General features: G+C 30.5%; 1 protein-coding gene across 19 annotated transcripts in view; it reads right to left on the bottom strand.

Annotated features, from left to right (window-relative positions):
• LOC114279379 (uncharacterized) overlaps positions 1-6,070 on the bottom strand; it is a 16,977-nt gene extending 10,907 nt beyond the window's left edge. For 17 of the 19 annotated variants that reach the window (XR_014361695.1, XR_014361697.1, XR_014361694.1 and 14 more), the window contains exon 1: positions 5,710-6,070. Coding sequence is in view for 1 of the 19 variants with exons in the window: in XM_082915763.1 (XP_082771889.1) it covers positions 5,710-6,036 (327 nt within the window). In the remaining 18 variants the exon portion in view is untranslated. Of the gene's footprint in view, positions 1-1,525; positions 1,682-2,726; positions 3,109-5,709 lie in introns of those variants that run through there. The other 2 variants (XR_014361712.1, XR_014361710.1) reach the window with 2 other exon arrangements.
• Between the last annotated feature and the right edge of the window lie 6,977 nt (positions 6,071-13,047).

The following is a 13,047-nucleotide window of genomic DNA, read 5'->3' as shown; positions in this document are numbered from 1 at the left end:
TCAGTCTTTAACAAGATGCAACATTTCTTTAAATCAGATGCAACATTTACTTCACTAGATGCGGCAAAAAATGATTGAAATAGTTGATACCATCCTTCGGAAGCTCTTTTGGTTTCCCAAGGATAGCAGTAGTTGGGGCAAAGCAGATAAATGAATGTATCAAGCTTGTAAATGAAAACGATAACAACAATGACAAAGAAACTTCTTCTTCTTCTTCTTCTTTTTTTTTTTTTTTTTGTTGTTGTTGTGATAAATACAATGACAAACAAATATTTGACAAGCATCTACCGAAACTTAAACCACATGAAACCTAAATAACGTTTTACTAAAATCTGAAAACACCAAAAGGAAATAAATAATAATAATAATAAATAAAATAAAACAGTGGTTTAGCAACAAACTTATGGTTAGCACTAAAATAAATAGTCTATGACTCTTTGATGGGAAGGAAAAAGCATTTCATCATGAAACTACTATTTGCATAAGCGTCTAGTAATGCAGAAATGAGAGCAAGGCTAACCATATACCAAAAGAAGTTATTATATGTCACTAAAAGATATAGAGATACACAATGCCTAAACATGGTGATATCAAATATGAACAATGGAGTCGGTGTAAGCAACTAAGCATGTAGCCATATCTGTAACCTATGGTAAAATTTGTAGTTCTTCGATAGTCATGAGAAGACACAATCACTAACCAAACCAAATCTCTATCAAATGAAATACAGGCAAAACTTCAAGTAAAACCATGTTACATGCTTTGGTGTGTTCAATTTTTCAAAAAAGCTTACAATTTTGATCACTTGCTTAGCCATAAAGATGAGTCTTCAATTACATAGTACATATGTTAAGTTAAACAGAATTAATAACCAAGTTAAATGTATTGAAATTTTGATAAATAAATGTGAACAATAGCCAAAATCATTGCATCACATTGATATATACTTGCTATTTGAAAGGAAGGGTGTGTTCAATATGTCAAGTTTTGATAGACTCTCAGGATATATAATGGATAACCGGCTCATTTACTTCATGTGAAGAATTGTTATTAATGAAAGCCGTATAAAGGAGGTGTGAGGTAGGACTACAAAAAATAAACATTGGTACAAAAGCAAACAAACACTTTGTACAACCAACACGATGAAACAATATTTGTGCAATCCATACTTCGATTCTTTTTTTCATTTGAAAAAAATTGTTTTAGTTGTACATGCATAACCACAAGTATGCCCAATATAGTGGCATGAGTGTGATGCAAGCAGAAGGTGCTGCACTTCACATATTCCAATGTTGATTTAAGAGTAGAGTTTGAAGCAAAATCCATTTCAAAAGCTACACATACAAAAGAGAACATGCTCGTCTCCTTTTAGACTTCAAATGAACAAAATGAAAATCGTGTCACAAACCATTATTTGATGAGTCTACCAAATAAATGAGGTCTGGAATTTAAAAACTTGAGAAACCTCACTCATGTTCTACTTCATTAGTTCAAAATCATAGGTGGAGAAACAATTTTACAAAAATAAAAGAAATAAAGAATATTTGAGATAGAGAGTCAGATTTGATAATGCTTACATTGAGCTTTGGAAGAGCGGAAAGAAAGAAATAGAACTTCAAAATTAAAGAACCCTTAAACCACACTGTCATCCATAGACATCACCACTTAAGTAGAAAAATTGCTGAAAATTGAAAAGTAATTAGGTTAGTGACTGCCACAAAACGGAGATCACACAACATATGTATACAAAGCAAAAAGACATCAATGATTCATGGTGAAAATACATAAATTCTAGGTGAGTAATCGATGCTCCGACCCAAAAATTAAAAAAGAAAAAGAAATATATGGCTGATTATTGTGATTGGGCACGTGATCCTAATTATGTCTGGTCTGTTAAAGTGAGAAAACAAATTACCATTCTGCAATATGATTTTTATTTTTATTTTTATTTTTTTATCAGAAAACAAAAAGAGTTTATGAATAATAATGTGAGTCATTATAAATAAACACGGGGAAGGGATAAAAAAAAAAAAAAAAAAAAAAAGGCCTGGCAGCATACAAAACCACCTTAAATTCCAAACATAGACCCAAAATCCCTCTATGAAGAAGAATACAGTGGTTGGTTGTTCAAGAGACCAATAGTGAGAACACTTGAAATGGAATTCTCTTGTTTTTCAATAATATATATATATATATTTAAGAAATTAATTTGGTCTTTTCATCTTCAACCTTCATCAAGTTAGAGCATCTCTAACCCTTCACCAATTTTTAAATCTACTTTGACTCCAAACTTGAATAAAAAGTTTGATTTGATATGAAATACTTCAATCCTTACATCAAAATCTTTTAAAAAATTCTTCTCTTATCCCAATTTTTTGTTTTTATCAAATTTGATTGGGGGGGGCGGGGGGCGGGGGGCGGGGGGCGGGGTGAAATCATCTCAAATGCTTCATCTTTTTTTTTTTTCAAATTCAACCCTTCAATTCAATGTTTTTTTTGGTTTTTTTGTGTGATTTTTTACATTTAAAAGGGAAAACTGTTATGATAAAAATAAAAATAAAATTAAAAAACATAGCCCAACCTCCCCATATATATATATATATATATATATTATAAGTAATACACAAGCTCTGTTGTGATGAGATGAGGAGATTGCAACACTGTTAGCATTGATAAAAATAATAATTTTGATATATTAGTTTGGGTGATTTTTGAGGAGTGAGTACCTGGTAGTTTGATTGCTCATACTGCAGTTTATTCCTCTACCTCCTCTCTACTTCAAAGATGTATCTGTCGTCTATGAAGACTGCAGGAACGGGAGTGATGAAGAGATTTCGAACATACTGCTTGAGCGAAACAATTCACTGTTGTAGCGGTAAATACAATGTCCCAGAAGTTTTGCAGGTCTACAGTGAAAGTACTAGGAGCCTCACATCTACGCTCGTGTGAAGACTTGACTGCTCGAGCGTTCTCGCCTGTAAACAAGCAAGATACTGGGAGCCTTAAATCAGCGCTTGAGCGACCACTTGATCGCTCGAGCGGTCTCCCATAACGGAATGTTACAATCTTCCCCCCATAAGGAAAATTCTTCCCGAAATTTCGTGATTCCTATCAACAACAAACCCCAACAACCCAATGACGTTCAACACCATACTAACAATAACCACAACCATCAATAATGGAGGTCCGATAAATAATGTTTTTAAGTAGCATAGCTACATAGGTACTACAATAGATGAGCTCTATCCCTATCCAACATGTCAATACTAATACTTTCAAGAGAATAACCTTTCTCAAACTATGGGTAGCAGGTTGGACTAGGTTGGGTTCGGGAGGTGGATTGGCAGGTAAATTGCACACCCATAATCCCAGGTTTATTCTTCTGTCCTTCTTCATTTTTCTTCTTCCTACATCAATACTCACTTTGTATTGAGAATGAATTCAAGTATTACTAACTTATTAAGATTTAGCATGTCGTCCTTTAAAGGATGAAGGATTGGGACTTAGGAAACTGAGGTTTTTAAACAAAGCATTTTAGAAAATGGCTAGGGAGATATGTTGAGGAAGGTAAGGGTAGTGTAGTGTAGAATAAGGAATACTGTGAGGGCTAATAAAATTTGTACAAGTCTTTTGGGGTGAAATTATGGAAGAACTAAAGGAATGGTTGAGAAGAATTCTCTAAACATATTTACTTTTCGGTAGGAAATTTGCAAAGATGAGATTTCATGATGACTACTGTATGGTAGTAAGCTCCACAGACTAATAGTTCCAAATCTCTTCAAAATCACATCATATAAGGAAGCCATGGTACCAGGCAATGTTAGTGGAGTAGATGGTACAGTGGTTTGGCCCAGTTGTACAGGGCTTTGCAAGAATGAGACGTTGACATGGTGGAAACATCGCCATGCTTTATCCCACTCTAGTAGATACCAAAGGGGTAGAAGGCTTACTTTGTGGTAGGAAGTCACAAAGCGTAAAAATTTTAAGGCTCGATTCTATTCTAGTAATATTCCTAGCCAATAATCGACCAAGGCCTTCTTAAAGTGTCCCTTCTCTTTTTCCCTTCATAGATATCAACATTGGAAAGAATTATGATCTTGATGATTTGGTGAAATGGGAAAGTGTTCAAAGGAAATCTAGAAAAAGTTAATAACCTATCAGCTAAAGCCTAAAAGCCTCTTTTGTTTTCATTATTTAGGATATACCTTACTAGAGCTGACAACTCAGAGTGGTCGTCAAGTGAGGATAAGAGTTAAACATTGAACGATGGTGGGCTCCTATTAGTGGTATGCCCTAAAAGCCCCTTGTCATTTAATTAATAAAGGGAAAAGTTTTATTTTATCATACTATCTTTATTGTGCTATTGTTTACATTGTAAGTCCATACAATTAAAGTTCAGAATTTATGTCTTAAGAGTTAAAATTGAGAGACATGTACTTCTCAGTATTTTATTCTTAAAAGTTCCTAGTTATACGATTACTATTTGGATGTTAGTAATCTAAACCAAATGGACTAGCACGTGTTATGCTTGTTCAATTGGAAGAGGGAGTAGTCTCAAGTCACTTGTGTGGGACAATTAAACAACCATGTGTGTGTTTGTTCGAGAACAAGTGACCACCCAGGAACATATCTAGTTCGCTTATATGTTATAGTTGTGTGTGCAATCCTTAGATTGAGAACATCATGATTATCTTGTGTGTGCATTGCGAAGTTTTGACAATACAATATGTTTATATTCTAACAACGAAATATGAACCTGTATAGATAGGGCTTATTGAGACACCCATGGAGGCACATGAATGTTCCATCACTCTCAAGTAAAGAGATAGAATATATGTGATCTTTCAGGATATAACTTGAGAAATTCCTTGGTCGAGGCAAAGTAATAATTAGAAAAAAGGAGTTTCTAATTTCACCAATACAAGTTGATATGCATTAGATTAGACACATGATTGAGTTAGGGGTTTGACAAACCTCAATGTCCTAATGACCTTTTGAGACATTATACGATGAAAGGATTGAATGTATGGTAACTGTTAGAAGGGCTCATTTTGTATATTCATAATATCTAGTATGTTCATAATATGTTGCTTGGTGTCACTCAAGATTTGTGGAAGCCCAAGGAAATGTTCCATGGGACATGTAAAATTCATAATAAATATCAAGAATTTATATTATTTCTACTACATACAGATAAGTGTGAACCTAAAATTTCACACACAATAAGGACAACATGTAATATAATGGAATGAAAAGAGTTAATCCAAATGAAGTGTTAATCAGGGATTTTAATTAATTAAGTGTTTCGAAAAGCGGTTGCGGTTGCTGCAACGGTTGCAGTTGCGGAGTGTAAAGGCTATAGGGTAACGGTTGCAATAACCAGAACCGTGAATTTTTTAAATTTTCGCACAATTTGAAAAAAAAAAAACTTACGCATATTTAAAAAAAAAAAAAGAAACAGAAATCAAACCAAATTCAATATGTAATTCACTACACACATCCACAATCCAAGAAAAACAAAATAAATACCAATTAAAGTAGATCTTAATTAGCACAATCTATCCCCAACTCAATTATAAGATTATTGAAATTAAAAATTTTCCAATCACAGTTAAAATAAGTGTGAAAATCAAAGAAACCCAATAAATAAAATCACTAATGTGTCCACAATTGAAGAGAAAGGGAAATAAGGAATGAGATTACACACACTCTGTCACTCTTGAGAGGCAATGCAACTTTGCCTTTCTTGGGCTTAGTTGGGGTAACAACAACAACACTTTCCACAACGCCCTCTTGGAGTTGTTCAGTTTCTTCTGCTAGCTCTGCTTCAGCAGACAAAGCGGCCACAACAACTGGGGAATTGGGTGAAGAAACATCAATCCAATTGTAGGATTTTGTGCGTGTGAAATGTAAGACAAGTGGGAAAGAGAAAGTGTTGGAGAAGTTGAAGGAGAGAGAGGGGGTGAGGTGTTGGGGAAGAAGAGAGGAACCGCCGTGGGAGAGCATGAGAGTGGACGGAGTTACAGAGGAGGCCATTTTTGTTAGTCGAACTACTTTCTCTCTCCGTCTCTCTCTACGCTATGTCTGGTAACTTAGGAGAGAAAAGAAAAGAAATGATTATTTAACTAATAAGAGAAAAGAAAAGAAATGAAATGATTGTAATTTCTCTCCTTTTTGTTTGGATAAGTAAGAAATAAAAGAAAAGAAATGATTTTGATTTCTCTCCTTCTTGTTTGGTTAGATTTCATTAAGAGAAAAGAAAAGAAATTATTTTATGTTATATTACCAAAACAACCTTTTTATATTTTCAATCATTTTATTTCTTTTATTTTTATAGGGGTAAAATTGGTATTATGAAAATATAAACATTTGTGGATTTCTTTTCTCTCCCAATCTCTCCACTTTTGGGAAGATTGAAAATAAGGGTTATGAGAGAAATGAGTTTCTCTCCATTTCTCTCTATTTCTCCCAATTTCTCTCCACTTAAGATAACCAAACAAGGAAGAGAAATACATTTCTCTCTATTTCTTTTCTTTTCTCTCCAAATCACTCAATCCAAACACAGTGTAAAAGATGATAACGTTGGGGATAGGTTATGGACGCATAATTATTTTTTTTAATTAAATACCCTTATGATAATTTTTTATTAAAAAATTTATTAATAAATCCTACTTTCATGACTTATTGATCATTTAGTTCTTTAAATATTTTTATAATTTATGCCTTATTTTATATTAAAATCTCTCAAATAATATATACTCATATTTAAAAGCGTAATAAGATAATAGTGGACATATTAAAATAATATCTCATTGTTATATTTTAGAAATGACACATTTGTCAAAAAGTCTAATAAAATAATAGTGCATAAATATCTTATTGTCACATTTTGAAAAGAATGACATATGTGAAAAAAGCTTAATAAGACAATAGTAGACACATTAGAATGATATTCCATTATCACATTTTAAGAATAATATATTTGACAAAAGTTTAATAAGACAATAATGCACAAATGTCTCATTTTTACATTTTAAAAAGAATAACATATTTAACCAAAGTTTAATAGACAAATATTGAATACATTAGAATGATGTCACATTGCCACATTTTAAAAATGACACATTCAACAAAAATTTAATAAGACAATAGTACACAAATAAAGCCTATTCACATTTGGAATATTCAAAAAATATAGTGAAAGGATCTCATGGTATACTTTTTCAAATTCAATGGGACTTAATAGTTTACAAGAAAATTCATATGACTTTCTGGTACATACTTTTTTGGGATGGGATTTCTGAATAAATCTCCCCTTCTTTTTTTTAATAGAATTAATTAAAAAAATAAAATTTTTAATTTTTTTTCATAATTTAGTATTTTTTTTTTTAATTTTTAGATGCACCCAACAAGTAAATTTTTGTGAAGAAATTTTTAAAAAAAACATTAAAGGTAAAAAAAAAAAAAGGGTATATTTTCATATTTTTCATCTTTAGGAATTCTTTTATTTTATTTTTCATAAATATTTAATTTTTAGATGCATCTAAATTAGATATACTTACAAAGTAAAAAAATTTAAAGAGGTTTATTAAATACAAAAATAAATAAAAATAAAAATAAAAAAACTTAAATAGTTTTTAAAAACAAAACCAAAAATATTGATAATGTCATTTTGGGCATTTAATTCGAGATGTTATGTGTAAGTCAAATGTCAATTTTTTATCTATTTAAATAACAGATTCTTAACAAAATATTTACATTGATGTAAACTTATAATTTAAAATGGCAATGTATCATTTTTCAGTTGAAGGTGTAAAGTAATATTGGATGATAGTTCAATGAGCTAAAGTGTAATTTATCCTATGAAAGGGTATTTTCATTATGAAGGTCTAAATTGAAAAGAAAAGAAAAAATTAATTAATAGATGAGGGGAGTTAGGTGCTACAAATTTTAGTTACGTGGGTAAAATGATATAGAACAATTGTTGAGGGAGTGTAATTTATCCAAAAAATATGAATTGAAAATGCCCTTTCTTTTTTTGATAATTTAGGGTGTCTGAGCCAGTTTGTGTGCACCCCGAATAATTTCTGGAAGACCAATCCCACTGTCCACCAACGGAGGCGCAACTAAAGTCAGAGTAAAGTTCCGTATGAATTGACCCAAAATAGGAATTAAAAATGACCTTAATACATAGTTAATATATGAATGCAAAATGATGTGAATTGAAAATTTTTGGGTGTGCAAATGGTAGCTCTCTCCAAATTCCAAGTAAAATGACTTTAATACCCTTTTGGCCCTTTGCCTTTTTTTTCTTTTTTGCTTCTCTTATTTTTTTTCTTTTTATTTATCAAAAAAAATTATATATTATACACATAATTTCTAATTAAAACAACATTAATTTCCCACAAGAAGAATAAATAAATTCAACTAAATAACAAATTTACCTTATATTCTTAATTATTTATTTGAATTCCAAGTTTAATAAATTGCCTTGCCAACCCTCTACAGGCATAGTGAAGGATAAGCTTATTTGACATTATACCAAGGATGGTGTCTTTATAGTAAAGTTTGGGCATGAGGTGGCATTAATATTGAAGCATAATTGCATGTTGGGAGCAGGGGAAAAGGTGAATGAATGTTGTTATTAGCATTTCATTTATTATTTTGAATTGTTCATTTTTATAGACCTCCATTTATAAATTTCAAAATCTTTAAAATATCTCTCACCTCTTAATAATGCCAAAATTATCTTTTTAAAAATTTCACACCTACTAAAATGCACACCCTTAAAAATCATTGATCTTCCAAAATCTAAAGGGTGTGTTTGATTAGACGGACTGGATAAGGGGGGATTAGAATCTATCGGATTTGAGTCCTGGGACTGTGAATCCTCCAAACTATTTAGTTGGATTGGATATGTATCTTGTGTTTGTTTTTTCACGGGATTAGATGTCTGGAAAGGACTATTTTTAGTGAATCCAACGTTTGGTTGGACGGACTAGATAGGATAAATGACCAAAAGACTATTTTATCCTTTTTCAATAGTTTATTAAATAATAGCAATATTAAACATATCTTTAATATTTTAATTATTTTTATCTAGATTAAATAAAAATTTATTTTATTTTATTTTTTACACAATTAAATAAATTTATTGTCAAAAAATTAAATAAATAAAATATCAATAAAAATATATGTTATTTTTTAATTAAAATTTTAAATAAATTTGTTTTTAAAAATAATAATAATTAAACAATGAAATTAAATAAAACATCTATTAAAATTTAAATAATGAAATTAAATAAAATATAAACAAAATTTAAAAATAAAACATCAACAAAATATCTATAAAAAATTATTTTAAAAAAATTAAATAAATAAAACATCAATAAAAAGTTAAATAAAATTATTTTATTTTTAAATTGAGAAATTTAAATTTTATTGAATTTTACAAAATATAATACATAATTAAATAGTAGAGGGTCAAAATGGTCATTTTACCACCTAATCTCAACAGTGGATTGTCCCCCCAAAATTGTCCCACACCCCCCCAGGATAGTATAATCCCCCATATGGGGGATAAGGAGTCTGGCCGGACTCCATGTCCGGGGGACTAAAAAAAAAACAAACATCGGATTGAATTTACTGTGCGGATTACAATCCGCACAATAAATAATCCCCTCCTTATCCCCCCAATCAAACACACCCAAAAAGTTCAAATTTGAACTTCATCGTAGAGATCTCTTCTCACTCTTACGGTGGTATCTCTGTCGCGCTCTCTCTCTCTCACGACGAATCTCATAGAAAGAAAGACAAGTTTCGCAAGTGAAGAGAAGCTTCTCTGTTGATTTGAAACCCATCTCTCTCTCTCTCTCTCTCTCTCTCTCTCTCTCTCTCTCTCGATCCATCAAACTTTAAGAAATTCATTTGTTCAGACCTGTATTTCCGAACAAATAACCTATGTCCGGAGTTGTGTTGCCGAACATTGACTGATGTTCGACCCTTTGTTCTTGAATCTTAGAAAATGTGAACTTTGCGTATGTGCACAAGTTTGACCCTTCAAAATTTAAGAAATTCCCTTGTTTGGACCTGTGTTCTCAAACAAATAACTTATGTCTTAGGCTTGTATTGCTGAACAAATGATTGATGTTCGGCCTTGCATTGTTGAACCTTAGGAAACGTAAGTCGAACCGTTTTCACCATCTTTGTTCGTGTTTTTGAAAAAAATTTACCATTACAAGGCCAACGTTCTCCAAGTTGCAAACATTATCCGAGCTATGAACCTCCTCAAACTTACATTGTTGTACTTCATTCGTCTCATGGAATTGTGGTTGCTATAAAAACTTTCACTCATTACTATTGCTGGAGAAGTGTGTATAGTCGAATAGTTGTCATCGTTGTTATCAGAATATCTCCGTTAGAGGGTTCTTAAGTTTTTTAGAGTGGACAAGTTCTGAAGGTTTTGAAGTGTATGAGTGGTGACGGAAGTGAGTGTTCTTATAAATCCTATCTCATGATTAAGTGAGTGTGTGAGCTTAATTGTGAGATAGGGTATCCTAAAATAATTGATGTCATTTTTAGTAATTTCATTTGAGGTTATTATTATAATAAAAAATATAAAAAATGAGGAGTCCAAAATAATAAGTGAGGTACTAATAGCAACACTCAAGGTGAATACAACAAGCGAAAGGAGCAAACGTAACCAAATTGGCCCTATAAGAAATTGTTTTGTTTTTGAAGAGAACTAAATGGTTTTTTCTTTTTCTTTTTCTTTCTTTTTTTCCTTTTTTTGTGGTTGGGTAGGGAAGCGTATAAGAAATATCAAAAAATAGATGTTATTATGGTTGAGTAAAAAATTGAAAAATTTGTATATCAACTTGATTCAGACCAAATCATACAGCTTGGATTGGTTCCTTTCAATGGACGCTTTAGTTCTAATTTTAATATAGGTGAACTATATTTCACGGTGAGCCAAACCATTTATACACACGTGTATGTATATAACTAGGGACGGATTTACGAAGGGTCCAAGGGCACATGCCCCCCTCAATTATGCATTTTTTGTTTTGTTTTGTATATAAGGAAAATAATTAATAAATAAAAAATTTATGTAGAAATAACATTTAGAATGATTTCTTAATGGCATTTTTTTAATGAGAAAATTAGTGAAATTTCCCTTTCCAACTTTAGGTAGTAGAAGAAGTCTAATATATATTTTTTTATTAACTAAGGTCTCTCGACGAAATTTCTTTGTAATCATATTAGAGAAATTTCAAAAAAAATTTGTGAAATCATAAAAAAAAAATTAAAATTTTTCTATGAAAATTGAAATTTTTTCTGTGAAAATGTTGAGGGACCCCAATTACTATGAAAATATTATGTCTTTTATCTTATAAAATCTTAATATCAAGGACCTTAAAAAAAAATTCTCCTTTTTTAATTACAAAAATATAGCTGTTTTGATTGAAAATAAAGGAATTACAAAAAGTCACATTATTATGTATGAAAATTTTGTAAAAGAAATTTAGTGCAATAGTGATACCACATCATCATTTAAATGTAAACATAATTAACCCCACTATGAAAATGTGGAATTATTGAAATGTTAATTATATTTGACAAGTGAAATTAACCCTCCATGTAATATTTTACTATTGATTAGTGACACCATATATCGATAATGATGTGGTATCACTATTATTTGTATATTATTATATAATCTATCATAAGACTTATAAGATTATTTTGCATTGCCTATAATACACTATTTACAAGTAATATTATATTTCCAATTCTAATCTTTCACAAGGTTAATTGTGAAAAAAAATTTAAAAAAATAAAATTTTATATTAAATATTTAAGATTTTGTGCTTAATATTAATCAAAAAAAATTATTACATATTGTTATTGATTATGAGAAAAGAATTTCGATATTATAATTAATAAGTGCCTACTTTGAACAGTTTTTCTCCTAATTTGTCATAAACATTCAAGTACCAATTAGTTAACTATCTGCACCTGCTAGTGTGTTCCAATAGATTGGTATAAATAATTTTAAACAATTATCTAAACAACTCTTGTTTGAAAAATGATGACATATTGTTGGTGTTTGTATAGGTTGTGAGCAATATTTTGAGATCATGTTATGAATGATGACACGTTGCTAAATTTTTTTTGTTCCAAATGGAACCGAACTGCATTTTGTTAGTTCAATTTGGTTCAATTTAGTTTAAGATTTTTATAGTTTGGTTTAATTTCAAACTTTATGAAATCGTAAATAATAACTTGGTTCTTGGTTTATACCTAAATCGAACCTTGCCCACCCTAGATATTACCTTGGTACACTCAGATAGTTGAGCATGGGATCAAAGTAAAGCATACAAATCAAAGGCCGAGCAGTAAAACAAAAAATTCTCATAGCCCAAGAGCCAAGGCAACAAACAAGATGTAAAGTTAAAAGAGAATTATTGTTATTATTATTATTATTACTTTGGGTGAGATCTAATTGAAGTGACTAGGGAAAAACCGATACAGTGACTTTTTTATGACATGTTTTAAAAAGTCGTAAAATTTGTCAAGATTTTTTAAATATCAAAAAATTTAAGAGTAAATTATTAATGTCTTAATAGTTAGACTTAATTCCCATCAAATTCTATTAAAAATAAGTCTTAGTAAATTGTCATTAAAAATAATTTTTTTGTAATGATTTTTTACATATGTCGTTAAATATTAACAATTAGTGACTTTTTTTATCACGATTTTTATAAATTATTATTAAAACTTACAATCAGTAACGTTTTTTGTGACAAATTTTTCAAATCGTTTTAAATTGAAAATTAGTGACTTTTTTTATGACGATTTTTTTTTAGGGCAAATTACATATACACCCCTCCAGGTTTGGTTAAATTACAGATACCCCCTGAGGTTTCGGAAATTACATCCCGCCCCCTGAGGTTTGTATTTTCATAACAATTTACCCCCTGAGGTTTATATTTCATAACAAATTACCCCCTAATTTCTTATGCAAATATAGCATTCAGGGGGGAA

Source organism: Camellia sinensis, chromosome 2 (genome assembly GCF_055761805.1).
Source record: "Camellia sinensis isolate YWXY chromosome 2, ASM5576180v1, whole genome shotgun sequence".
In the NCBI taxonomy this organism is placed as follows: Eukaryota; Viridiplantae; Streptophyta; class Magnoliopsida; order Ericales; family Theaceae; genus Camellia; species Camellia sinensis.
The sequence above is the reverse complement of the archived record's forward strand: the minus strand, read 5'-3'. Positions and strand labels throughout refer to the sequence as shown.